Raw genomic sequence first — 23,894 nt, forward strand, 5'->3', positions numbered from 1 at the left:
CCCCCCCCGCTGGGGGCCTTTCCCCCCCCCCCCCCCCCCCTTTTGCATCCTTTTTATTTCCATGTTGTGGTCGTGTGTGCCACTATTGGGTACGCGGTGCAGAGGACTGGAGGTCGACGGCCGGATGTTTTCCCTATTCTGTCTTCTTTTCGGGCCGTTCTGGGGGGGGGGGTTCTGACCAACAGAATCGGCCACTCTGCCGTACCGTGCCGCTTTAGCAAGGAGGCGTTGTCATTCGCGATCCGGGAGCGAATTTGCATATTGCGAAGGATGATTCGTTCACAAGCCGAAAGGTTGGAGAAGCAGATATCAGTTCTGGATAGTGCCAGCTAAGGGCAACCTCTGTCTAGCCATGGCAACGCTTTTGGTCTTGTCATCTTGTAACGGTGAGTTTCTGCTTTCTTCAACCCCTTTGCTTCCTAACAACTCCATAGTCGTGTGAGTGCTGTCCAATTATGTACCTGAGGAGCATGCAGATGCTAACTGTGTCTAGAATTGGCGACGAAACAGATGCCGTGACCATCAAGATTGCTCCTTGCTCCAGTTGAGCCAGTTAGCCGGTCTTTCCATCGTGATGACGGCTTGGCTATCCAAAACTCAACCCAACGTACAACGAGATCTAGTGTACTCTGGAACGGCGACATACCAGGTTGGGCTTATATCGACATTGTCCATCATCAGATTTCGAGTCGCTTTCGGTATTTGGCTCGCTCGAAAAAAAAAAAAAGATCGACCTTGGCGCTGTCAGGTGAAGCGCCGAGGCGCCTCGTTCGAGAAAGACAGGAAATGCCATTCCGATTCTCGACCTGTCGATTCTACGCAGAATTTGCCAGTTTCCGCATGCCGTCTACCCCGCTTGATGACTCCAATAAGAAGCAAACCTTTTCTAACCCCAGACGCCACAAGTTTCGGGTGGCGTTGGCAGCTTGTTAGGCGAAGGGGACAGTGGCGGCAAGCAGTCAGGTGAGGGGACAGATCGAGTTGAAGTTGGCCTTTGTTAAGGTTGATCAGACTGTCGATATTCCTGATGGCTGGTGATCGAGCATCGAAAACCCCAATTGATGGCTACGGCTGCGGTGGCCGTATCGGCCGACGCGAGAAAACAACAAGAACAAAGGTGGCAAGGAAATTGAGTGCGAGAAAAAGGGTAAGTGATTACAAAGTCCCATCTTCCCGGCTCACCAACGGTTTCGGGAACCCGAAGCGAGAGAACGAACAGGGCGAGTGCCTTAAACTGACCGTCCGGTCCGCTTGACACTTGCTCGTGGCCCGTAGCGCCCTGAAGCTTCGCCGCAAACGGTCGGGGCTCTGAGTAGCCGCTGCCCGCGTTCCGGTGTGTCGCACATCGCCCTCGACGTTGTGCAAACCGAGAGCTGTGCTATTTGAGGCATCGGACAGTTGCGCTGTGCTGGCCACCACCACAGGTCTATGCACGCTTTATGCTTCATGCCTCTCCGTTCCATCACACTGTACTTTCTGTGCTCAAGAATCCACCCCACCCGGACTGCTTCCATCATCACGATTTGATGTCGTCGAGGTAACCGAAATTCTGAAGACAGCGAGCGCTGCGCATAGACAGTAATTAGCTGCTACCGGTAACACACTCTTACACGTACATACAAAGTGCTCATCACTTCCCTATCCGGACTAGCTCTACCCCATACCCCGGTATTTATCAGCATTCAGCGTAACAATCGTATTCAGGCTAAAGTCGATACGCAGTTACGCATCCGTTACAATGTTACATACGCAGGGCTTTCCAGTGCCTTCGTCATTTCCATCCTGTTGATGGAAATATTCACATTCCATTCTTCATATGTCAAGACATTCCTTGGAAAGAGTTCTGGTGTCTCAACAGCATTTTTTCCAGACGTCGTCCCGTTTCCGTCAAAAAGAAACAAATAGCAACACCCGACGGGAACACGTACGCAATCCCTTCTATTAGATCCCGTGGAAACGTGGTTCTCCCTTCTCGCGTGTTTCAGTTCCGAGTTGTTTGTCATTTTCTCTACGCAGGACTCTGTAACAATCACATCGTTCGCGACAAGTGAAAAAGAAGATGAAACACCGTATCCCTCTATGAAGTGCAATCTATAGCAAACTTTCACCCAAAAACAGAAGAAGAAACCGACGACATATAATAAAAAGACTCGACGGATACAACCTTGAACCTCCCATGATGCAACCCTCCCGAATGTACGTGTCAGTGCCCGTCTCGCCCTGTCAAATTACCTTACCTAGCAACTGCAACCAACCATACCTAGCCTCCCGTCGCTAGCCTGCATCAGACTGGGCACTCATGAAGAAAGAAAGTGGAATGTAGCGTTGGTTACTTCCGAGGGGAACCACCTTCGCTGATGTTGTATCGTGTACGTGCCGTAGATGGTGGTGATGTAGAGATCCCCCCTTTTGCTACTATATCCGCCTCATGGCTTAAGCCGGCAACGAGAAAGGGCTGTCACCGCCACTAGAGCTACTGATCCTGTTTATATATATTTCCGCGACTCCTTCACCAAAGGGGGATCGGTTATTGACCTTGTCATATGCTGTGGCACAGGATTCTTTTTGTTGGTCAAGAACATGTCATGTTTAATTCAAAGTACACTTCTCCGTCCCGTCTATACATGCAGTCAATGGAAACGGTTTTATGTATGATCTGATGAGGCGTCTAACCGACTGACAACGATTTCATGCCCTTCAATGACAAGGGAAGGGGGATATACATACCTAGTAAGGTACGTAAGGGAACAAAAGGGCCACGGCAACGGGAGCGGAAGCGGGAACGGCAGGGAAAACACAGAAGCAAAGCATATACAGAGCGACCATCCATGCCACGAAGTGATTCCATAGTTTTGTAGAAGAGAATGGAAGTTGAAGCACTCTCCTCTAAAGTGCCCGCTGCCCTGTCGAGATAACGGTTTCGAAAACACAGCGGAAAAAAGGAACAAAAGCCCGCATAACTCACTGCGACCTTTATAGCGGGATGCAACGTCAACTCACCCGTCCCTGGCTGTGACGGGGCCGAGTAGAAGTTAGTTGAGCGATCATATGTACAAACAGGGATATCTGCACATTCACGCATGCTGATTCTGGCTTTGATCAGGACTTGGGGAAAAAGTAAATGCTGACCATTGTCATGTAATTCACAAAACCATTCAATTCTCGCCTGAGCCCTTGCGGAAAAAAACACAGGCTGTACTGCAAAGAGAAGGTGATTAGTTCGTCCACATGCCTTTGATCGTCATTAAATCTGCAGTAGTGTAGGGTATCATCCATCATGGGATTATGCGATCTGTGATGCGGCTGTAATGTCAGTGTTGGATGATTTGATGAAGAGATGGCTGATGGTCCTAATGCCTCGCTCAAGTTGATATCGACCTGGCAAGCTGCCCCTCGGTAGAGGGAGGAAAAAGGCAACTCTTAACAGTAGTTGAACGCCCACAATGATCAAAACAGTTGCAAGACAAGAACCATTTGTGGTCCAATGCAATTTCTTTCATTTGTGTCTTCCGTAGGTTTACTCGAAGATAAGCTGTTATAATTATACACATTTTTAGCCGTAGTGAAAATGACTGCCAAGAAAAACCTCTCCTAATCGTTCATTGCCGTAATATCATGACCAAAACGTCCTTCTCCAGCCTAGAAAGCCGACTCAAGTTGTTCCTTAACCTGAACGCTCCAATACCCACAATAAGTCCATCATGCATTGACTCAAGGCGTCTCCGACACCCTACACCATCGTCTACCACGTACTCAACCTTCATCTTCAATGATCGCCGCTTAGTCCTCCTCGCCGATGCGGATTCTCCCCTCAGTAGCAAGGCCATGAGACCAGTAGCCAGCGAGGTCAATATTGGTCTCGGGCATAGCCCGATGGCTCAGCAACAACCAGAAACCAAAGACGGGCTTGGCGAGCAAGTCGAGAACGGTGTAAATCAAAATCTCGGTGTCGACATTCGTTCTGCGAGCACCACCGGCGATTCCCCAAATACTATGAAAGGAGGTCTTGTTAGCAACAACCAGGAGGCGCACGATTACGAATGAAGCACTTACATGGGATACGCAGTCCACAACAACAGCGCAAACAGAGCCAAACCGGTGAATAGCCTCGAGACACCACGTCCCTTGGCTGTAACAGTCCTGCTGCCATGAAGCGCCACATGCCAAATGACGAAGAGGTACGAGAAACATCCAATGGTGTACCATCCCCACTTCTGCGCCGTATTCCCTCCCTCTCCCAGCGCCGCGAAAAGGCCGCACAGCACCATAATCACGTCCGCCACAATCGCCATCAGCGTGTGAGCGCCATCAACGCCGGCCAGCAGGCACAGCTCCAGCAGTAACAGCGGCGTGGTCAAGGCCCAGTCAACGTAGCGGCCCCAGAACACCTGGCGACACACCTGGTGTGAGGTGTCGGGCACGTGCTTATGGTGGTCCCAGGCGGTGCTGCAGTTGAAGGTGGTGGCGTGGCCCGTGGCCATGGCGAAGTACGAGAGCGAGGCAACGACTGTGATGAGCGTTGTGATGACGTGGAACAGACGCTTCGAGGTCGGCACGTTCCACGACAGAAGGGCAAAAATACCCGACGAGAGTACCATGAGGGCGAAGGTCACCCATAGAGTGCGGTGGCCTGTTTCGCCAAGGGTTTGATACTCTGTTGGGGTAGCTGGTTCATGTATTGTTAGTATGGGAATCCAGTCTGACGGGAGAAAATTGACAGATGGGAACGGGAGACGTACGGATCACGGTCGGGACTGGTCCCGGCACATGGCTAGATGTGGTGGATGTGGTGGGCCGAAGCATGTCGGCGACTTGCTCTGGATGGATCATGTTGCTTTGAAAGTACCGAGTTCAACTACCCAAGAAGCCGGTTGGTGATATGTTGATGAAAGGGAGAACAGCGAGAGAATCGCCCGGATCGCTCAACAGCAGAGGGCACACACTTTATTCCTTCCCATGGGCAGCATGATGGCACTGCTGTTGCTGCACGGGAAGGAGGACAATGCGGAGATGCAGACAAGTCAGCTGGTAGACATCCGTAACGGCGACGTCATCCAAATTCTGTGTGTCACCCGAGATGAAGTCCGACCCGATGTGGCGGAAGTGCAGATGGTTGCTAGGTGGTCGAGGTGGTGCCTTCAAGACGGTCGATCAAATGTGTTTCGTTGTGTTTCTTGGACTCGGACTGCAAAGGATGCTGGGAAGCTGCCTGTTGTGCCTGGTGGTGACGGTGCGGGGAACGAGTTAAACAGCACACACCATGATCTGCATTGCATCCGTCCCGAGCGTACGCGTCCAGAGATCTCCCCATTCGTTGCCTGGCAGGAACAAGATGGGATCTACACTATGTGGTCATGTCGTCATTCCAGATGCCCTTCTGACTTTGCTCCCGCTTTACTACCCATGTTTTGATGAGCGGAGGCAGGCTTCAACCGGTCCTGTCCTGTCTGCCATTGTACCTAGAGGTAGCCATGGCAAATGTGGAATTATCGATGGGGAAAAAGTCGAGAGAAATCGCGAATGGAGAGAACAGAACTTGACAGATGTGAGACTAGCGTAGATAAGTGCAAACCGACGAATGTTTTGATGCACTCAGTTTGGGAATCGGATGGTTGGACATGATGCTAGAGAGGATGGGGGGTTAGGGTTGAAGCCACATGACAAGCTCATGTCGATCCATACCAGGCATCCTGGTGATGCTTGATGGAAGGCCATGTTCTCATGGAAGCAGCAACAGCATGATGCTGAAATCGGTAATCATTCGAATGGGTGTACACCTCTGCCGGCATTAAACTTATTAGCGCGATGATGAGCAAGTGGCAAGAACTCTAATTCTCGTACAAAAGATGGCTAGTTTGACCACATCTAAAACCCTGAATTCTGTAGGGTGGCGGGACCAAGCTAACAAGTTTAATGCCGGCAGAGGTGTACCGCTCCAGTCCATGCTAGAGATTCAGCCGGTCCTCGCAAATGAGACATCACGAAAAGATGTTCCTTACAACTGATACTGGTGTAGAACCCTATGCCCCTGACCATGGATGTTTTCTACTAGCCCGTCTACCTTAGGAGGTACTTATAAGCCTGATTAGCCAATAAGGTCTGTACAATCGCCGCTTTGGTGCCGGCCGCTATCGGGTGGGCAGTCGTGACCAACCCCTCCAAACCACCTCCAAACCCCAGAATGTGGGCGTACTCTGCCTCGTCCCCCCGGGCCCTTTTCAAGCGTGAATTACCCGAATGAAAAATCATCATCTTGTCTGGATCGCATTGTTCTATCTGAAATGCTTTCAACAAAAGATCTAAGCCGGGGCCGGCCTGGCTGAGACTGGGTCCTACACGAATCAATGGGCGAGCGCCGCAGCAGAGAGCTGTAAGAGCCCGGCCTGAAGCCCATAGCGGCGCGAACCACGGGGAGGACACAACAAAGCCATCATCATTCACACCAACCATCAGAAATTGTCCCAACCAAAGATCCGAGATCCTAGACCTGTAGATTACCTAGGTACGGTGGTACCACAGTAGATACATCAACGGGAGAATACATGCTACCACGAAGTAGATGATGAATGATTTGTTGTCTCCTTGGGTGGCCTTGCACTGAATGCGATTCGAGGACTGGGCTATCTACAGACAAGTTTTGCCCGACGGGTGGATGTAAGGTACTGGCCTGCATAAGGGGGCTACCAAGTGCTATGGGGGGTAACAAAACCCAGAACAAGGAGTACGGAGCCGACCAGATGTCCCACTCTACTTTCTCAAGTAGGACGATCACGTCCTAAGCTTCGGGTGCTGGACCTCAACAGGGAGGGCATTTATGACGGTTGAGGACCTTCCCCTGGGCGACTTTTCACTTCTTGTATCAGAGGCCAGATCAAGAGCAAGGAAGCGATTCGGGATGAGATCACAAATATGCTCTTGACTGGAACGCTTGAAGGGCGTCTGACCGCTTCTGTGGCTTGCTATAGAAGTTTCGTCCTGCAAAATGGCTATACAAGCTCCTCGGATGCTTCTCTGTCCTCATGCTCTCCCGCATATCTGTCTATCTCTTCACCAATATCTATAATCCCAGTCATTGGGGCTAGAAATGGCGCCCTTTGAACATCCTAGGCTCTACCTGGGCCGACAGTGGCTGTTGGGTTGGTTCGAAAGTTGCGAAACCTTAAGTACAAAACGACGTTTCAAGTCCAGACGAGTACTTTGGTTACCTCTTAACCTGTCCATCGTCACGACACTTCGCTGTATACGTGCGACGCGCCCACATGGTATGCCCACCACTGGCTTGGTTCTCAGTTCGCCATTTACAGCAACAGGGCCTGAACTTCAGCTCGCTATCGGTAGCTTTCACGATTATCGAATCAGGGAGTGGGCGGTATCGAGTAGCGACGTGATGAAGATAGGGGGGTGTGGCCGTGGCTGCGGTTACGGTCGCGCTTCTGTCCATGCTTGCGGTCGGTCTTGCGGTGGCAGGTGGTGCTTTTATAGGTACGATCGGGGTTCGGCGTCACGGTTAGGATCGTGGTCGCTTTCGAACGGGCAACCAAAATAGTATTAGCCACGTGTCTGAAGAGGTCCGATTTCCTTATAGCAGTGTCGGTTAGTCAAGGATTAAAGCAAACACACGCGCTGGAGAGAAAATAGGCCCTGGCCCCTCGCAGCACTGGGTTGATGTTGGTTTGGGACGGCCCCTATAAGTAGCCGAGAGACATCTGAGTTTGGAGCAGTATTTAGGCGCAATTGGAAATGGTGGATACAGAATAAGAGCCCGAGGCTTGGGTACCTCTACACAAGGTGATTCAGGGCAAGAAAGGTTGTAGGCAGGCTGTCACTAACCCGTAGCCTTGCGTTCACATCATCTGCAGCAAACATTTCCGACTGCATCAAAGATTCCTGCCAAGAGGTACCGTATAACTCCGGGGGATAGCTTTTGAACCTCCAAGGAAACCAGGGCAGGCAGGATCTGTAAGCATACTGCCTGAATATGTACATTTTATGCCCGCAAAAAAGAATAAGGGAGATGCGTTGCCACCCCGGAGCACTGTAGATTCGATTCATCTTGTACCCCACCTTTTTGACCTATCTTTCCAAGGCACTGGAGGGTAGAGACATTCAGAGTCACCGTCTTCCATAGAAATGTTGGTGGGCATGAGGCATTTTGCAGTATGCTTACAGACCATGCCTGATTTCCCTGGAAAGCTATCCCCCAGAACTTGAATTCTACGGTACACTCGTCAGTGGGCCACTGTCACTACGAGTCCGTCTGGGGGCTGGACCTCGAAGGGTGGGGTGTTTGACTTCTCTTGAGGCGTGCCTGCCTTCCCGGTTTTCAACCACTGCAACTGGGACACTCATCTGTTGACCGCTTTTGACAAGCAAGAAACACTTAAATGACCCTTTGCTCCTTCCCTCTGACCTTTTCAAAGACTACGTCTGTCATGGATGCCTGATTTTCCGCCCTTCGATCAAAAATTTTCCTCCCACTCCCCTCGTCGTCTCGTCGATTCCGTCGCACTGAATTGAAGTCGAGCTCCTTAACCCTCGTACTTCGAATCAACTCTTCCCATACTTCATTCCTTTCAACCTGTCTACTGTCTAATCCCTTTGCCCGTTTTGGGGCCTCAATCCCCTGAAATGGACAGCGCCGTCGAGATGCGCACCCACAAGATGACCACGCGGTCACTGGCCACCGCCCAAGAGCAGCAGCCCAGTTCCCGCAAGGCAAGGTCCCAACGACTCAATCAGCGCTTGCGGAAGAAGTTTCACCAGTTCTCCAACTTTCCGTACGAGATACGCCTCATGATTTGGGAAGAATTCCTCAATGATTACGAAGACAATCCATCCGTTGCTTGGACACTGATCTGGGGCATGGACGACCCGGACGACCATTCTGATCCCACAAACATTCGCTTGCGTCCGTACATCTTCATCCAGGGACACTGCCAAAACGATCGTCTGGTAGAGTACAACTCGAACCCCCTTCTGAGAGTCAGCAAGGAGGCACGTATTGCGGCCCTTCGCAATCAGCGCTATGTCAGTATCCGCGCCTGGGACCTCGACATGAACATCATCGTGCGACCGTCAATGGACTACTTTTACATCGATTCGATCACATGTCGCGCAATGTTCAAATTCCGTCTTCAAGACTTCACGGAGGAATATGGAAACCCAACTACCTTTACCCTCGCAGAGGATATGAGCTTCGTCAAACATGCATTTGTTCGAGATCTCGACTTCTTCAAGGTTGACAAGGATAAGGAATGCTTCAATATTCACAAGAATGCACCCGCAGCAATATGCACGTGGTGTGCTCTGGACAAACTCTTCAACAACTGTCTCGGCACCACGCAGACTATTGTCACTATTCTCTACGACTATGAAGATGTCCTTGATGATACTATTGATTGGGAGGACAGACTTGACTTTGGCTCGCGGTTATTTTCCGGCAGTCGTTTGTGGCCACTCTGGGCCCAATACAGCTATTTGTGTGGGGAGTTCATCACTGACGAAGACTGCACAATTGGATGGGAACTAGTCTGGGAGGAGCTTACTGGTCCAGATGCAGATCAAGCGCTTCAAGATCTTCCCTTTTCTGGGTACTGGTGCCATATCTGCAATGAGCCGGTTCCGGGTGACACCGATCCTGACCTGATGTACGAGAGAGTGCGTCAGTCTCTTCGATCCGCGAAGACTCGCAAAGTTAGGCCTCGTCGACCGGTGAGAAGTCTGCCGCATGGAAGATCGGTTCTTTTGGAGGACTCTGGCCTTGCTTTGAGACGCCAGCCGCCCCGTGATACCATCGAGCTTCGGACTACATGTGTCGCAGAATGCGAGAACGGTGTACACGAATATCCGGCCAGAACAGGGGGTCCCCCCGCGGGTGGTGACGGCGTTGAGGGTGGTGATGACAACGAAGGTAGTGATGCTTGGCTGAACTGGCGTCTTGTTAATGAAGGAATTCATTATGGCGAAACAAGCGATGAAGACGACAATATGGACGATGACACTGATGCTGAGTCAAACCAGGAGGAGGATGATCAGTCTGAGGGATCGCTCGACGACTGACAAGAGCGATATCTTTGGTCAGCTCTCGCATTCTGACTTGTCAGCTGGCTGAAACAATCACAAAAACATGTCAGTATGTCATTGATGTGTTCACTGTCTACTTTTCCTTGGTCTTGAACAAGTAGACTAATATGGGATTCACTGTTGCGTTCCGGATCATGTGCCCAGGGAAGAAATGTAGAAAGGGCAGGAGTTGTTCGAATTCTGGTCGTCATACGCATCAAGGTCTGTAACAGGTATATGTATTGAATACCTATCTATCTATTAGAGGAGGGAGGAGCTGAGAACCGATAAACATGTATGCTGTGTGTATGTACGTTGAACGCTCTCAATCGTGAGCTGAATTACTTCATTATTTCCCATGGCCCATACTCACATATCTCGCCGCTCTACATGCCAAGGAGGAGATCGTGTAATAAGGTGAATCTTGTTCAGTTGGAAGGTCCTGGGACTTGTCAATCGCAGCAGGAACTGGTACCCACACAGGTGTGGTGTCCTGGTTTCGCTGGCGCTAACCAAGGGGGCTGCCATCGGGCTACCTCTATATCGATAAGGATCCAAGAAAAGTTATCAACGCACAATGCAACAAGGATTACAAGAAATGGCCTTTTGGTCTTTAATTGTTTGACTCCGATCGCGAACCGCAGACAACGAACATGGCACCACACGCAGACGTATTCGCTCCCTAACTGCTACGAGAGACTACCCGAGGACCAGTTTGTGGGGATGTCAGTGAGAGCAACCAAATCTTTCTTGCTTTCTTTTATCGACTTTTTACTTATTGCTTGTGAACGATCGAAGAGCTTTGAGCACATCTTTCTGGTGTTTCACGACCAGGACTCTCTCGAGCAACCGACCCGCTTCCAAGCTCATCAGCTCAAGATTTCAATCACGAACGTCGCTATCAAGTGCATACATCCGTCACCCTGCGCAAGACATCGGGCTTGTACGTCAACCGAGGCTCCGCGGAGTGCGCCGTGACGCCCGCGAAGCTCCCCGATATAGTCATTGCGCGCCAGAACACCGAGGATCTATACACCGAGGGTGACAATACGTCCGAAATGCACGAGCCCCGAGGGTAAAACGTCCGAGCCCATCGAGGGCATCTCGCAGCGCGCCTCTTCGCGCATCACGATCGTCGCCAGTGGGATTGCCCTCGGTCACCAAAAAGATTAGCGAGAGCGCTTAGCCTTTTTCATCCGCAGTGGTCTCCTCGTAACCGCCAGACCCAAGACGAACCGAACCAATCAATCCCAACCCACGAAACGGAAGGCAAACACGGGCAACAAAGCTGTCGGATACCCAGACATGACGAGTTATGATGTCGAGCACCCTGGAGGGCCGGTATCTTGGTAGACCAAAGGCTGTGATGCTGAGCCTTTGAAACATTTCAAAGGGTCCGGTCCGAAACAAGCAACCTGCACCCAAATGGCTATGGTCGGTTCTCGACTTCAAGGATCCCTTGGGACAGACGAACGTGAAAAGAGGCTGATAAGGCCAAGAGCTGATACACACTAGTCATTCACATTGTACGAGAAATTTCTGGGCGTTTTTCCCTTAGACCGCTAGTCTACTGGTGCAGCGAGGCCTCTTTGCCCTGCACCCCTGTCTTTGATAGAGGGTTCTGGCACTTCCCGAATCCCCTCCTTCGCAACCCTTCATGCTTGGTATCGCCGGCTATAACTATATTGGCGATTCCCTCCAGCTTCAGTTAGCTGGATCTCTCCATTAAGACCGACACGCATCATAATCCCCATCTTTCTTGGTCCATCTCCTACATTACCTACCAAAACTCAAGAGTCGGTGCCGGAAGCACTAAGTCTTCTTCCGTTCCTCAATTCACGCGTACTGACAGATGCAATGCTCCAGCCGATACCAAGAATCTAGGTAAAGCCTTAAGTACCTACAATCGCTCTTCATTCCTCTCTATGCACGCACCAGTGCTAGGAAACTAGCGAAACAAACAAACCTCAACTTGAACCGACACCACCCGATTTTGCTTTGCGTCCGATTATTGCCAATCAGCCCGTCCCGTGTCTCGATGATCCAAACACCGGTGCCACCACCACCACAGAAGAATAGACACAAGATGATACTGAACAAAGCACCGAGATGGTGATGAACTTGTTGATTTGGAGGCAGACAGAACACGGGTCCTCTAGAGAATGTGGGACCCTGACTATATACAAGACTGATCCATGTGTCAATTGAGACCATGCGTAGCAACTGTCCTACTCAATATCCACCTCCTAAAGATACAATCCGGGTCTTTTTCCATCTTTCGCCACGGCCTCTCAAAGACTTTCCAAATGTGGTCACCACCCTTCTCGTTGTTCGATTCCCAACACGCCTGGCCTTGGTCCCAGTGTTTTTTTCTGTCGTTTCTTCTACCTTCCCAACACATTCAAAAGGCCCTAGCCAACGATGAGTATGCAATCCCCTCTGTCCCAGAACGGCTGCCCCAGCTCTAGTGCATTCTCAAAGTTGCCCGTTTCCCGCAATATGTTCTAGTTCTAGTCCACTGTTCATGCGAGACTTTTCCTCCCTTTAGCTCGTTCCCCAAACTATACGCCCGCTCAACAATAAATTCTCTTCTCTCCTGCCTTCTGATCTTCCTTTCTTGCCTCACCAATATCTCCCTGCTGCCCCATCTTTTCTTCTTGTTGTTGCTGTCGTTATGGCTGCTGTTGACAATTGATGTCTCGACAGCCTGGATCGCGATATCGAAGTGGACGCTCGCCGCGATCGACCAGAGTGATTGGAAGACGACGAGCTGGGTGGCCAACATCGTGAGTTTCCCGTTTGTCTGTTAGGTAGAGGTAGTTTAGCATTTCGATGACATGTCGAACAGGGAAGTTCTGGAGCTCTTGATCATTGGCCTTTCAAAAGAGATACTCTCGTCCGTGTAGAGCGATATGGGACAATGGCAAGGGTTTGTGACGCTATAGAGACCTCTGATGGGCATCCTCCAATGCCTCTCTTGATCTTCTCCAAGGCCCTCCAGACTGGCAGATAGGCCTCTAAAACCAAAATACCCGATAAAAAGCCAAAATTTGTTCTATAGGTAGCCAGTAAAGTTTTAGCTGTATTGTACCAGATTACCTAGCAAACAAACCAGGGCTAGATTGTAAATTGTAGAGGCTTACCATGATGACAATTATCGTGGCAATCAAGACTTTAGCTGTGGTAAAGGCGCGCGTTGGAACCATTAACGGATAATCCGCCTATTTTTCGACTGTTAGATCGCGTGCCTGGTCCATGTCCATAATCCCATTAACCGTTGTCAGCTCGCAACATAGCGTTGCGCTCAGTGAACAATTGAGTCTAGCTGTTATCTTATGTCAACCGCGCAAAACCTCTCTCTCTACAATACAGCCGTTAATGACGGAATCAGTGGAAGACATCCTAGACCATGTGTGACCAAAGACAAAAAGCACAACAAGACCATGCAAATGAAGAAGAGAAACGCAACATTGTATTCATTTAACCAATCCCCAGAGTCATCCAAACTTTTCCTTCAGTCTAATGTAAACTCCTTTCCCTTGTCTAATGCAAAGCCCTTTTCCTCGTCTAATGCAAACCTCACGTACCCTTTCTTGCGCCTGTTTCCAAGTGGCCTTTTCAAAAACACCTTAGCATCTTCATGCTCTCACGTAGATACTTGAGAGGGTTGTACGGGATGGGTTGCCGAGAGTTTGCCGCTGGGTCGGTCTGTACGATGTCGATGTTTCGTTCGTGCATTACCGTCTGAGGGCCGGTGAAAGCCTGAATCCTCTGACCATCAGCGTGCTGGACCTACCAGCCGCAACTGACTCCTGTGGGGTTGAAAACCGTATCATGCTTGAGCTTATACATCGACACCGGAGTGAAGTCTGCGTCTCTGAAGGCAACATGAATGGCAGGCAGCAGGTCAACCGCCACGGCTGATCTTGATGGTGCGGATGAGGGCACTGCTGCTGAAGATGCCGCGCTTGCTGTTGGCTGCCATGTTGATGTTGCTGGCGCTCCTGCTGTTGCTGCCGTTGTTGCTGCTGCTTTCAAATCCGCTGCTGCTGTCCCTGTTGCGAATAAAAGTTGGCGCGGGCCGATGAGAATGATGATGGAAGGAGGAGATGTTGATGCTTACCTTTGAGGTAGGGTTGTCTCGCCTGTGACAAGGTACAGAAATAGTTCGAAAAGATGGCACATGATGCCGATTGTGTAAACGATGGCAAAGTCGCCGACGACAAGAAGAGTGGAGAGCATTTTGGTGGTTGTGAGAGTTCAAATTGTCAAGTGCAAGAGAGCTTCGATGATGCAAAATGGATCAGAAAATGGTTTCTGGTGATGGTGTTGAACCATATGAAAGGGAGTGATCACGGTGAACGACATGGTGGCGGTGAAAATCTTGATTGATTGAAGAGGAGGAGAGAAAGAAGGAAGAAGGAGGACCAAGGCTGACTTATATACAGGGTAGCCATATGTTGATCGTATCCACTGGTGCCATGAGAATGCCAAGAACTGGTGACGGCTTCGACAGATGGAAACTGGAAAGCGTGGCTGCAAACAACTGTGTGTGTTCATGATGAAACGTGGAAAGAGAAGAGGAACTGGGAGTTAAAGAGACCAGGGGCACCTTACACCACGACATCTCCCTACATCCGTGCTCGCAACCGGCAAGAATCCCCCTATACATTGTGCTCCTGAGTTGCATGTATCATATTTGTCCTTACCTTGTCCTACGGTGTCTTGGTCTTTGCAGGTGTCGGAAATATCTCATTTGCACCTTGTCCTCTGTCTGGTACGTACAGCTTAACTGGTTCACCTACATATACACACCACCGCTGACGTCCTCTTTTCACAGGTCCTCTCTGATATCGTATATCAATACTCCGTCCCTATCGATGTTCAGACGAATGCACATGTGTTATGCAGCCCTTCCGGCGCTAGCTAGTGCATCGCAGCCGCCGGTGATCGCCGCGAGGGGAGGCATGCGTCCGGATGACAAGCCAAGAATTCTCGGGACAGGGGTGCAGCCACTCCACATTTAAGGCTGACCAATGGGATGTAATACAATATGCAAGCTTAATTTGACAACAGGCCGTTTCTGAACGTCTTTTAATGCCTGATATCGAAAAAGTGGTGATGTTTGCCATTGTTGTTGCTCGACACAGATACCTCAACTCCCCTTCAAGCACTCGCTAGCCACTACCTGCGAGGCCTGCGCTGCTGTTAGGGCCGCCTGAAATGCTACGTGTCGGGTGTTTTATTGCACAATTCACAGGGGAAAGAACTGCTGTAGCCTGACCCGTCGGGCGCCGGACACTCCTCATTTTACACTTGATAGTTAGCTAGAAAATCTCACTGTAACTATTGACTCCCTCTCCAGTAGCTGGCAGTTACAGGTACTCAGGTACACTCTAATATGATGCCCCATAGTCATGTTACCGCCGGCCCTTTAGGGGCCTCGCTCACTATAACCTGACTTTGGTTCTGGGACAATACTGCCCTCAACACCTCCAAAGTCTTGCCCCCCAGGCTTCTACGACAGACCTTCTGACAGTATTACAGCGTCTTTTGGTAAGCCCACAAGTTCCTGTGGGTCACGTTTCCTCACAAATCAGGCCATGACATGTGAAACTTGATTACGTCAGGCAGCCTGGGCCCTGCTCCCTTAAATACTAGGTCGCGTCCACTCGCACTTCTCCCTCTTCTCTTCTCTTTCCTCTTACAACAACAATCGTCTTTTGCACTTGCTGACAACCACGACTTTTTTTTGCTACACAACTGCACTCAACAACAACAACTCCAACATGACTTCCTCTTCCGCTGCTAAGTCTCCCCTTCCGCCCCTCTCTGGTTTTTCGATGTTCCTGATTCGACTAACCTTCCTTCTCTCTCTAGGTTTGATCGCAGCAATTGCTGCTGATCTTGCCCACATACTAACAGCAGCGTCGAACTTTGGTGTGCCTGTCTCGGACGAGGAGGTGGACGGCGAAGGGACCTAGATGGGACCGGAGCCTAAGCCGATTCTGAAGGAGCACCCAAAGGGAGACAAAACCCCGAAGCGCAAGCAGGTGCACTTCGCTGAGGGGACCAAGCCCCCGATACCGGACAAGCGTCCGGAGGTGGTGAGTCGGGTTGCTGAGCCGAAGGCAGCAATGTCGGAAGCTCTCGATCAGTCTCGCCGCCTGCTGAACTCCGGTCGCACCCTCCATGCCCGGTTTCAAGCGTTCCGTCTCTCTGAGGCGAACAGGCGAGCTGAGCTGGAGAAAGCCGGTGGGAAGCCTCGGCAGTCTGGGGATCTGGGAAGGGTGCGCTCGGTCACATTCCGGGCCACTCGACCTGGGTCTCTAGATCGTCGGTAAGTTCACACTCTTCTATCTCTGTTTGCTGACTTGACTTTTAGGTACCATCTTCTTATCATTCAGGTGTGTGTGTTTTTTTGTCTTGTTTTGCTTTTTTTCTGCTCTTGTTTTGCTCTTGGTCTGCTTCGAGTTTCGTTTCGCGTTTTGCTCTTGTTTTTGGTCTGCTTCGAGTTTTGCTTCGTGTTTTGTTCTTGTTCTGCTTCAAGTTTTGCTTCGTGTTTTGTTCTTGTTCTGCTTCGAGTTTTGCTTCGTGTCTTGCTCTGTTCTTGCTTTGTTTTCGGTTTTGCTTCTGCCTTTGGTTTCTGCTTTGGGTTGTTTGCTTTTGGATTTTCTGGCGTTTGACCATAGAGGACGAATGTTCTGCTTTTTGCTTTTGGTTTCTGCTTTTGGGTCTTTGCTTTTGGATTTTCGGGTTGGTTTCTGCTTTTGGGTCTTTGCTTTTGGATTTTCTGGCGTTTGACTATAGAGGAGGAATGGCTGCTTTCTGCTTTTGGTTTCTGCTCTTGGGTTTGGGTTTTGCTTTGGGTTTTGCTTTGGGTATTTTGGGGATAGAGGAGTTCAAGTTTGTTGTAATTAGTTTGGCTTGACTTGGCACCAGCGGAGCGTCTCATCCAAGCCTCTGCCTGCTGGCTTCTGGTTGTTGGTTTCGCTTGGTTTCCCAACATCACCCTTCGGGGTCCCGAATGGGCAGTAAGGCGCGATTTCAGGTCTAGATAGTTAATGATACTTTTGTGCTGATCATGGTTACTGTTCTTTGCTTCTGATGTGCCTTTGACTTGTGCGAAGAATAAAAGAAAGGGAGAACATGGCCTACTTGAATTACCTGCTTGCCACTGACCAACAAACTTGCAGCGACATCAACAACAATAAGGAGTGGGTATGTGTTTGCATTCGTTGATTATCTGATACCAAAATGGGCAATGTTGAGCTAACAACAGCTGACCAATCGCGTATAATACTGTAGGTACCATACATGAGGTGTTGTACATGCATGCAGCCAGTTCGGGAGATCCCGACTGTGCATTCTACATGGTCTCAAGCAGCTGCTATGTAGTGTGTAGCCTGGCACTGTAGATCTGGTACTCTATTGCTTCCACAGGGCCTACTTCTACTCCGGTAATGCCACAGACTGAAACTGTTGCCCTGTGTATCAGTGAATTCCTCCTCGTCGTCCTCCTCCTCCTAATACTTCTGCACATCGGGTCGTGTTTGTGTGGTGCGGACACCGATCGCGGGAGCTTATGATGAGGATATTGTAGTCTGGAATCAAGACGTAACGGTAACGATGGCAAATGGATGACGAGGTGGGTAGTTGTTAAAGTTGCGCTTCGATGTTCAATCGGTGCGAGTATGGATTCGGACGTTGGAAATTGGGTCGTCGGTGTTTGTTGTTAACGGGAGTTGGGAGGAGGTTCTCGAGGGTCGTGCATAGGTACGCATGGATGTAGGTAGCGCTGGTCCCAAAACCCGGGTTGGTTCAATCCATCAAATGTCGGGGCGGACCGGACCGGACGGTGACTGGATGCATCTAGCAGCTCGGCATGTCTCGTTTGTTCTGTCATCTTGTCCCTTTTCCCGTTAGCCTGTTGTTCGAAGGGTGCGTGCTGTAATTTTTGAGATGGATAATAAAAGTTGTCATCACGGGGCCACGGGCAGGTAAACATATCAAGCCCGCAATACCCATAGGGCTGTGTGTTGACAGGGATCGCCGGTATATTGCCTCCGAAACCTCGTGCGGGAGCTTCCCTATAGCGGTATAGCATAACCATAGCACATCAAACCATGTCTTGACATCTTGTTGTATTTGTAATCCGCAACCTCCAATAAAGGGGTATCTGTTTACGGTCATCGATGTGGAACGTAGGTAGATTGGGGTTCAGTCCGACGTTTGGTGCGACTGGGTAGGTTCGGTTAGCAAGGTTGTGATGTTGTGAATGTCTGTGACTGTCCGGTTTTGTCGAGACTGGCCAGGGTTCGGTGGAAAAGCGACGTCGAGTATACAGTGTTGATCAAATAACGGTCGATAGAATTGAAGAACTTGGAAGGTCCAGATATTAGGGACTTGGCCTTCGTAGAAGCTTTGTGGAATATATGGGTTGCTTGATGCGTACCTCTACACGTACTCAATATTGGAATCGGATAGCCCGATTGACAAGAGTCAAACTGTCAAAGTGGAGCGGTAGGGCGGTACATAGAAATCAAGAAATATCGGGTGTATTTGAGAACACTGGATGGAGGGCTGATAAGTCAGTGACAATGGACAAAACATAGGAAAATAAAGGCAACAAAACAACAATTGGCATGTTCGACACTTGGGCAAAAGTTCAAAAAAGATGAATCGCATTTCGCCGCCGGGAATTGAGCCCGACGTGGGGGTCGAACCCACAACCTTGAGATTAAGAGTCTCACGCTCTACCGATTGAGCTAGCCGGGCGAGTGCGAGTTTGTCAATGCTCAGACGTTCAGATGCACTATTTATTAGCCATCAATTGGCGGCAGTCATAGTCCTTCGAGGAGATGAAGAAATGTCAATAAAAGTTGGGATGTGCACATCCGGATGTGGAAGAATAGCTCGAATTTCTATCTGACTTCCTTGCAGTGATGCTCGTTATTACAGTGCACGAGGGGATGCGACAAGCCAATTCCAAGCCCTGGAAGGCGCCGTAGATGTGGCGTGCGGGGAAATGGTGCCGTCCACGAATAAGCGACTGCCGATGATGTTCAAGGTGCACCTCGGCTCGGCTCGAAGAACGCCGGCGAACCATCATCAGTAACTACTGTACAAGGTGGCTCAGATGATGACGGCGATATCGCTGTACCGCTGCCCCGGTCGTCGGATGTGTCAAGCTCACATCGCACTACAAAACCGGACCCGAGAAACCAAATCGTGCCAAGGACTCTGATCAGTCCTCCATAAACACTGCACCACGCCAGTAGCAGCAAGGAAACAGAAGATATATCGAACATGAATACAACACAGCACGAACGAGAGCCCGCGCCGTCTTATCGCCAATCATTCGACACTCTGGCGCACATCCCCGCAGACCCAAACTCGTCGGAATTTAGGGCCAGCCGGATTGACAATTTCTGGATCAAGGTCTTCCCACCCACGTAAGGTTTCACTGCATCCAAATCCGCATGCCATCCATCACGGAGGACTGTGCGGGATTGAGACATTCTCGGAGTTCTGCTGACTCCTCATATCTCGCCCTCACACAGGCCAAAATGTTACATTTGTCAAGACAAACCGGAAGCCGCGAATCTACTCTCAAGGCCGGGATGCGATCACAAGATCTGTGGCAAATGCCTGATCAAGATATTTGAGCGAGCCGTCAACGACAAGAAATGCATGCCACCAAGCTTCTGCTCTCATGGTGAGGTGTCGCCCGACATGGCGCCGGGCTTGTTCGACGACGTGTTCTTGGCACAATGGAACGAGAAGTACTTCGAGTATTTGGAGCAGACTGTGTCAACATGACAGCCCATTTGGTGCTTCCACCATGGACAATCTGGACAGACCGAAAAGATAAAGATTTCTGAAAACTAGCAGGGTGGGCGACCCGATCCGGATTCTTGAAGGGATCATCAGCGCGTTGGCGATAAATCAGCAAATAAACAGATGTGTCCGACACCGGCGAAATTACCGGCATTGAACGGGCTATGGTCGGTAAATCACTCCATCCTTGGAAATACCCTCCAGAATAAGGCGCGGGATACACTGAAACATGGACACAGGTGTTAACAGCATCTAACTCCAAGGACCCCTGGTTCAGGACCTCCGAATAGAGCGTCAGCCTCCAAGCACCAACGATTACCTCCACCGTGGACACAATGTCAACGCCATCGCCGACAAAATGTACGCAATAATAGAACATATGACTCAGGTCGTTCCGTTTCCTCTCGGGATACAAGCCTCAAGCTTCAACTGTCACTCTTTGCTTCTTCACAACCCAAGCTCGTTACTATGTTTTACCGTCCAAGCTCTTCCTCGTTCTTTACAGAGCCAAGTGTCTACGTCTATCACCATTGTCCGAACCGATTGACCTCGTTCCCATTCCCAAAGATGATGCTCATCCCGATCCGATCTCGGACGGGGCCATCCGACCGCTACATCCGCCAGCTCCGACCAACGGCAACTTCTGGATCCCTCATCCAGAACAAACCTCACGCACGGCAACGGGCGTGCGTACGCTTCGATTAACTACTATCCGCCCTAACCCCCTTCAGACTATCACCCCCCCCCCCCCCCTTTTGTTCCATCAATGGTTCCTGTCTGGTCGGAGCTCAGGTCATCGCTAGGCCCTTTCAGCACAATTCATCTAGTTGTGCAAGGCTCCACGCACGTCCCTCGTAAATGTCCATCGAGTCTTCCAAGAGCTAGTGTTTGAGCGGTTTTGTAGCGAAAACACGTTCATCTTTCACCTACCACTTTGCCAATCCTGTTGTCGGAGGACTTCAGTCGCTGCCAATCTCAGTTACTCATCCTGTGAAGGAGACGCCGGGGAAGGTGAGGATTTGGGCAATCTGGGAGAGGTAGGGATTGTAGATGGCGACGGAACTGTTCCAGAGGAATCTGGAAGGGATGCGAAATATGGGAGTATGGCACCTGGGCAGGGGCTTGAGGAGGTCATGGGACTGGGAGATACTGACCCGAAGACGACTTGGCAGGAATGGGCATCCCAGTCGTCATCTGCGGGATAGAGCAGGAAGTAGTCAATGGCAGAGGTACCCTTGTTGAAGGGAAGGCATTCTTTGGGTGTGCCGATTCCAAACTTACTGTTGCTTCTTGAGAAATGACGAGATTGTCATGCATTCTGCAATGGACGGTGACACTCTGTGGTGGTGTGTTTTCGCTCAGCCATCCCCAACCATCTTTCAAGGCGGCGGTACCCTCATGGGGCTTCAGCTATCGATGTATGTATATGTAGCTCACTCAGCTCTTGGGAGCCTTCCACAGTCCTCCAAAACCTCTCGTCGGAACGATCCTCTGATCCCAAATTCCTCGGTGGCTGCGTTCGACGCCTCTACCCTCGACGGTAACCCCAAAGGTGGAAGATTAAGAGAGATCTGGAGAATTTGAAGGAGCATAAGAACGTAGGAGCGCAATAAGCTGCAGCCAGCAAATACCAAGAGGTCCATAGAGACACGCCAGCATGCACATGAATTATCGATAAAGCTCGTTCGATTCGTGAGTGGGACAAAGGCGGCATAACGATAGTAAGTAAGTACAGGCAATGGAAGAACTAATCAAGTGTAAGGTTTATAGTATCCAACTAGTAGCGCAACTTGGGCATGCCTCAGCCCGAAAAGGGGAACGGCGATGACTTCAACTTCAATTGTACTTAGTGCATCGATGTCGTCGAGCACAGTATAGCAGCGCTTGCACACGGATCTTAGGCCTACAATTTTAGTAGAGCTCTTTCAAAACGCTTGGGCCAGCCGCTTTTGTCCAACATCAAAGACCCTTGTCTAATGCCATGGTCTGGGTCCACATCTAACCCACCGGCCCCATCTGTTCGCGTCTGTTCGATCGCAGACACGTTCACCAGGACGCGATCACCAACGTCATTCATCGCATTCTATCTTGTCAAACTACTGAGGAGCTTTTCCAATCTTCCTATCCCGTTTCCGACGATCCTTAACACCGATATTCGAAAGCCATTTTGATTGCGACACCGAAAACACAACCTGAACTTGACCTGCATCTTCTCGCATCACCATGCCTCCCCGCAAAATGGTCGCTGATGCGACAATCAAGACAGAGATCGCAGATGCCGTGCGCCGCATCTACCACGGTCCGCAAGAGCTCACCGTCAACGCTGTGCGCGAAGCTGTCGAAAAGAAGCTCAAACTTGGCGAAGGGTTTCTCAAAGATGGCGACTGGAAAGCAAAGAGCAAGCAGCTTGTCATGGACACTCTCGTAAGTAGTCATGTTGATGGCTCAATTGAACAGCGCCGAGAGACCACAATCAATTACTGACAGAGGTGTACCCATCGTAGGCCAAGATAGAATCCGACGAGGCAGAACCAGACGAGGCCGCTCCAGCGAAACCAAACACCCAGAAGTCGAAAAACAACGCCAAAGCCAAGGCACCTGCGAAGAAGCGCGCCAAGAAGGAGGCGACACCTTCCCAAGAGTCCGAGTCAGAGTTGAGCGATCCCGATGATAGCGAAGAGGAGGAATTTGACGACGACGAATCCGAAGGGGAGCCGGCCAAGAAGCGCAAAGCGACAAAGGTAACGGGCAAGAAGAGGAAGGGGTCATCCGACGACAACGATGACGAAGAGGAAGCCAAGGAGAGCGAGTCCGAAAGACCTAAGAAGAGAGCGAAACCCGCCGCCAAGGCTACCAAGGACAAACCAACCAAGAAGACTGCCGCTGCGAAGAAAAAGGTCGAAGCATCCGACGCAGAGTCCCTGCTTAGCGAAATCGACGAGGCTGGACTGGAGGATAAGGACGAGTCAAGTGAGCTATCGGATGCCATGGATGTCGAAACCCCCAAGGAGAAGGACACAAAAGACGAGGTGACAAAGGTGGAGAAGGAGACGAAATCAGCCTCAGACGACGAGAGCGAGCTTTCCGAAGTCATCGACGAACCTCCCAAACGGAAAGCTAAACCCAAAAAGGGCGCCGCTAAAGACTCTTCCGAAACCAAGCCCACCAACGCCCCGCCTGCGGACAAGGACGACGGCGAAAGTTCCATGTCTGAAGTCTTCGACGAGCCCCCGAAGCGTGGCGGCAAGGGGCGCGGAAAATCCAAGGAGGCCGCCAGCAGCACCAGCAAAGGCCGCAAAGCCAAGTCCGTATCCGCCGACCTCTCTCCCGACGAAGCCCTGATCAAGCAGCTCCAGAGCCAATTACTCAAGTGCGGCATTCGCAAGATCTGGCCAATCGAGCTCAAGAAGTATGGTGACGACACCAAGGCGAAGATCAGGCATCTTAAGGACATGCTCACCGATATCGGCATGACCGGGCGGTTCTCCGAATCCAAGGCCAAGGAAATCAAGATGCGCAGGGAACTGGAGGCGGAGCTAGATGCCGTGAAGGATGGAGAGAAGAGCTGGGGACTGGGTGATGGCGGGAGGCCCAGGAGGAGGGCGGCGGCTAAGGTGAAGAGTCTGAAGCTTGAGAGTGACTCTGAGGATCAAGAGGAAGAGAACGAAAGTGGGGATGGAACGGACAAGAAGGAAAAGAAGGAAAAGAAGAAGAAGACGAAGGCCGAGAAGGAGGGTAGCGGTGATGAAGATGGAGATGATGATGATGAAGTTGAGGAGGACGACGAAGAAAATGACGATGACGAGGACGAGGACGACTCAGAAGATGCGGAGCCAAAGGCAAGAGTTAGAGGTCCAGCCAAGCACAGGGCGGATTTCGCTTTCCTGGGATCTGAGAGCGAGTCTGATTAAGTCACGGTGATTGATATGGAGCAAGACCCAGTGTCTTGGACCACCACTACTTTTTCATGGTTATATTATGGGCGTGTACGA

At 50.5% G+C, this 23,894-nt stretch overlaps 7 protein-coding genes across 7 annotated transcripts; 4 read left to right on the plus strand and 3 right to left on the minus strand.

The window, feature by feature from the left end:
- Window positions 1–309: 309 nt before the first annotated feature.
- On the minus strand, window positions 310–1,861 carry NEUTE1DRAFT_102712 (uncharacterized protein; the record flags this gene model as incomplete). The annotated part of the gene is made up of 4 exons (XM_009854825.1): window positions 310–445; window positions 1,218–1,350; window positions 1,665–1,705; window positions 1,827–1,861. The coding sequence occupies 4 exons, from the start codon at window positions 1,859–1,861 to the stop codon at window positions 310–312; spliced, it is 345 nt and encodes a 114-aa protein (XP_009853127.1).
- Window positions 1,862–3,780: 1,919 nt separating this feature from the next.
- Window positions 3,781–4,830, minus strand: NEUTE1DRAFT_46631 (opsin-1; the record flags this gene model as incomplete). Its single annotated transcript, XM_009854435.1, has 3 exons — window positions 3,781–3,991; window positions 4,054–4,666; window positions 4,740–4,830. 3 exons carry the CDS (start codon window positions 4,828–4,830, stop codon window positions 3,781–3,783), a joined length of 915 nt encoding a protein of 304 aa, XP_009852737.1.
- Window positions 4,831–8,628: 3,798 nt separating this feature from the next.
- On the plus strand, window positions 8,629–10,059 carry NEUTE1DRAFT_47616 (uncharacterized protein; the record flags this gene model as incomplete). The annotated part of the gene is made up of 1 exon (XM_009854493.1): window positions 8,629–10,059. One exon carries the CDS (start codon window positions 8,629–8,631, stop codon window positions 10,057–10,059), a length of 1,431 nt encoding a protein of 476 aa, XP_009852795.1.
- A 3,910-nt stretch (window positions 10,060–13,969) lies between these two features.
- NEUTE1DRAFT_139544 (uncharacterized protein) lies at window positions 13,970–14,304 on the minus strand (the record flags this gene model as incomplete). The annotated part of the gene is made up of 2 exons (XM_009854826.1): window positions 13,970–14,117; window positions 14,186–14,304. 2 exons carry the CDS (start codon window positions 14,302–14,304, stop codon window positions 13,970–13,972), a joined length of 267 nt encoding a protein of 88 aa, XP_009853128.1.
- Window positions 14,305–15,851: 1,547 nt separating this feature from the next.
- On the plus strand, window positions 15,852–16,406 carry NEUTE1DRAFT_47093 (uncharacterized protein; the record flags this gene model as incomplete). Its single annotated transcript, XM_009854464.1, has 2 exons — window positions 15,852–16,025; window positions 16,065–16,406. 2 exons carry the CDS (start codon window positions 15,852–15,854, stop codon window positions 16,404–16,406), a joined length of 516 nt encoding a protein of 171 aa, XP_009852766.1.
- A 2,936-nt stretch (window positions 16,407–19,342) lies between these two features.
- NEUTE1DRAFT_123731 (uncharacterized protein) lies at window positions 19,343–20,309 on the plus strand (the record flags this gene model as incomplete). Its single annotated transcript, XM_009854827.1, has 2 exons — window positions 19,343–19,517; window positions 19,626–20,309. The coding sequence occupies 2 exons, from the start codon at window positions 19,372–19,374 to the stop codon at window positions 19,882–19,884; spliced, it is 405 nt and encodes a 134-aa protein (XP_009853129.1).
- Window positions 20,310–22,125: 1,816 nt separating this feature from the next.
- On the plus strand, window positions 22,126–23,876 carry NEUTE1DRAFT_147833 (uncharacterized protein; the record flags this gene model as incomplete). The annotated part of the gene is made up of 2 exons (XM_009854828.1): window positions 22,126–22,326; window positions 22,407–23,876. The coding sequence occupies 2 exons, from the start codon at window positions 22,126–22,128 to the stop codon at window positions 23,811–23,813; spliced, it is 1,608 nt and encodes a 535-aa protein (XP_009853130.1).
- Window positions 23,877–23,894: the final 18 nt, after the last annotated feature.

The sequence above is a fragment of the Neurospora tetrasperma genome (genome assembly GCF_000213175.1).
Source record: "Neurospora tetrasperma FGSC 2508 unplaced genomic scaffold NEUTE1scaffold_5, whole genome shotgun sequence".
In the NCBI taxonomy this organism is placed as follows: Eukaryota; Fungi; Ascomycota; class Sordariomycetes; order Sordariales; family Sordariaceae; genus Neurospora; species Neurospora tetrasperma.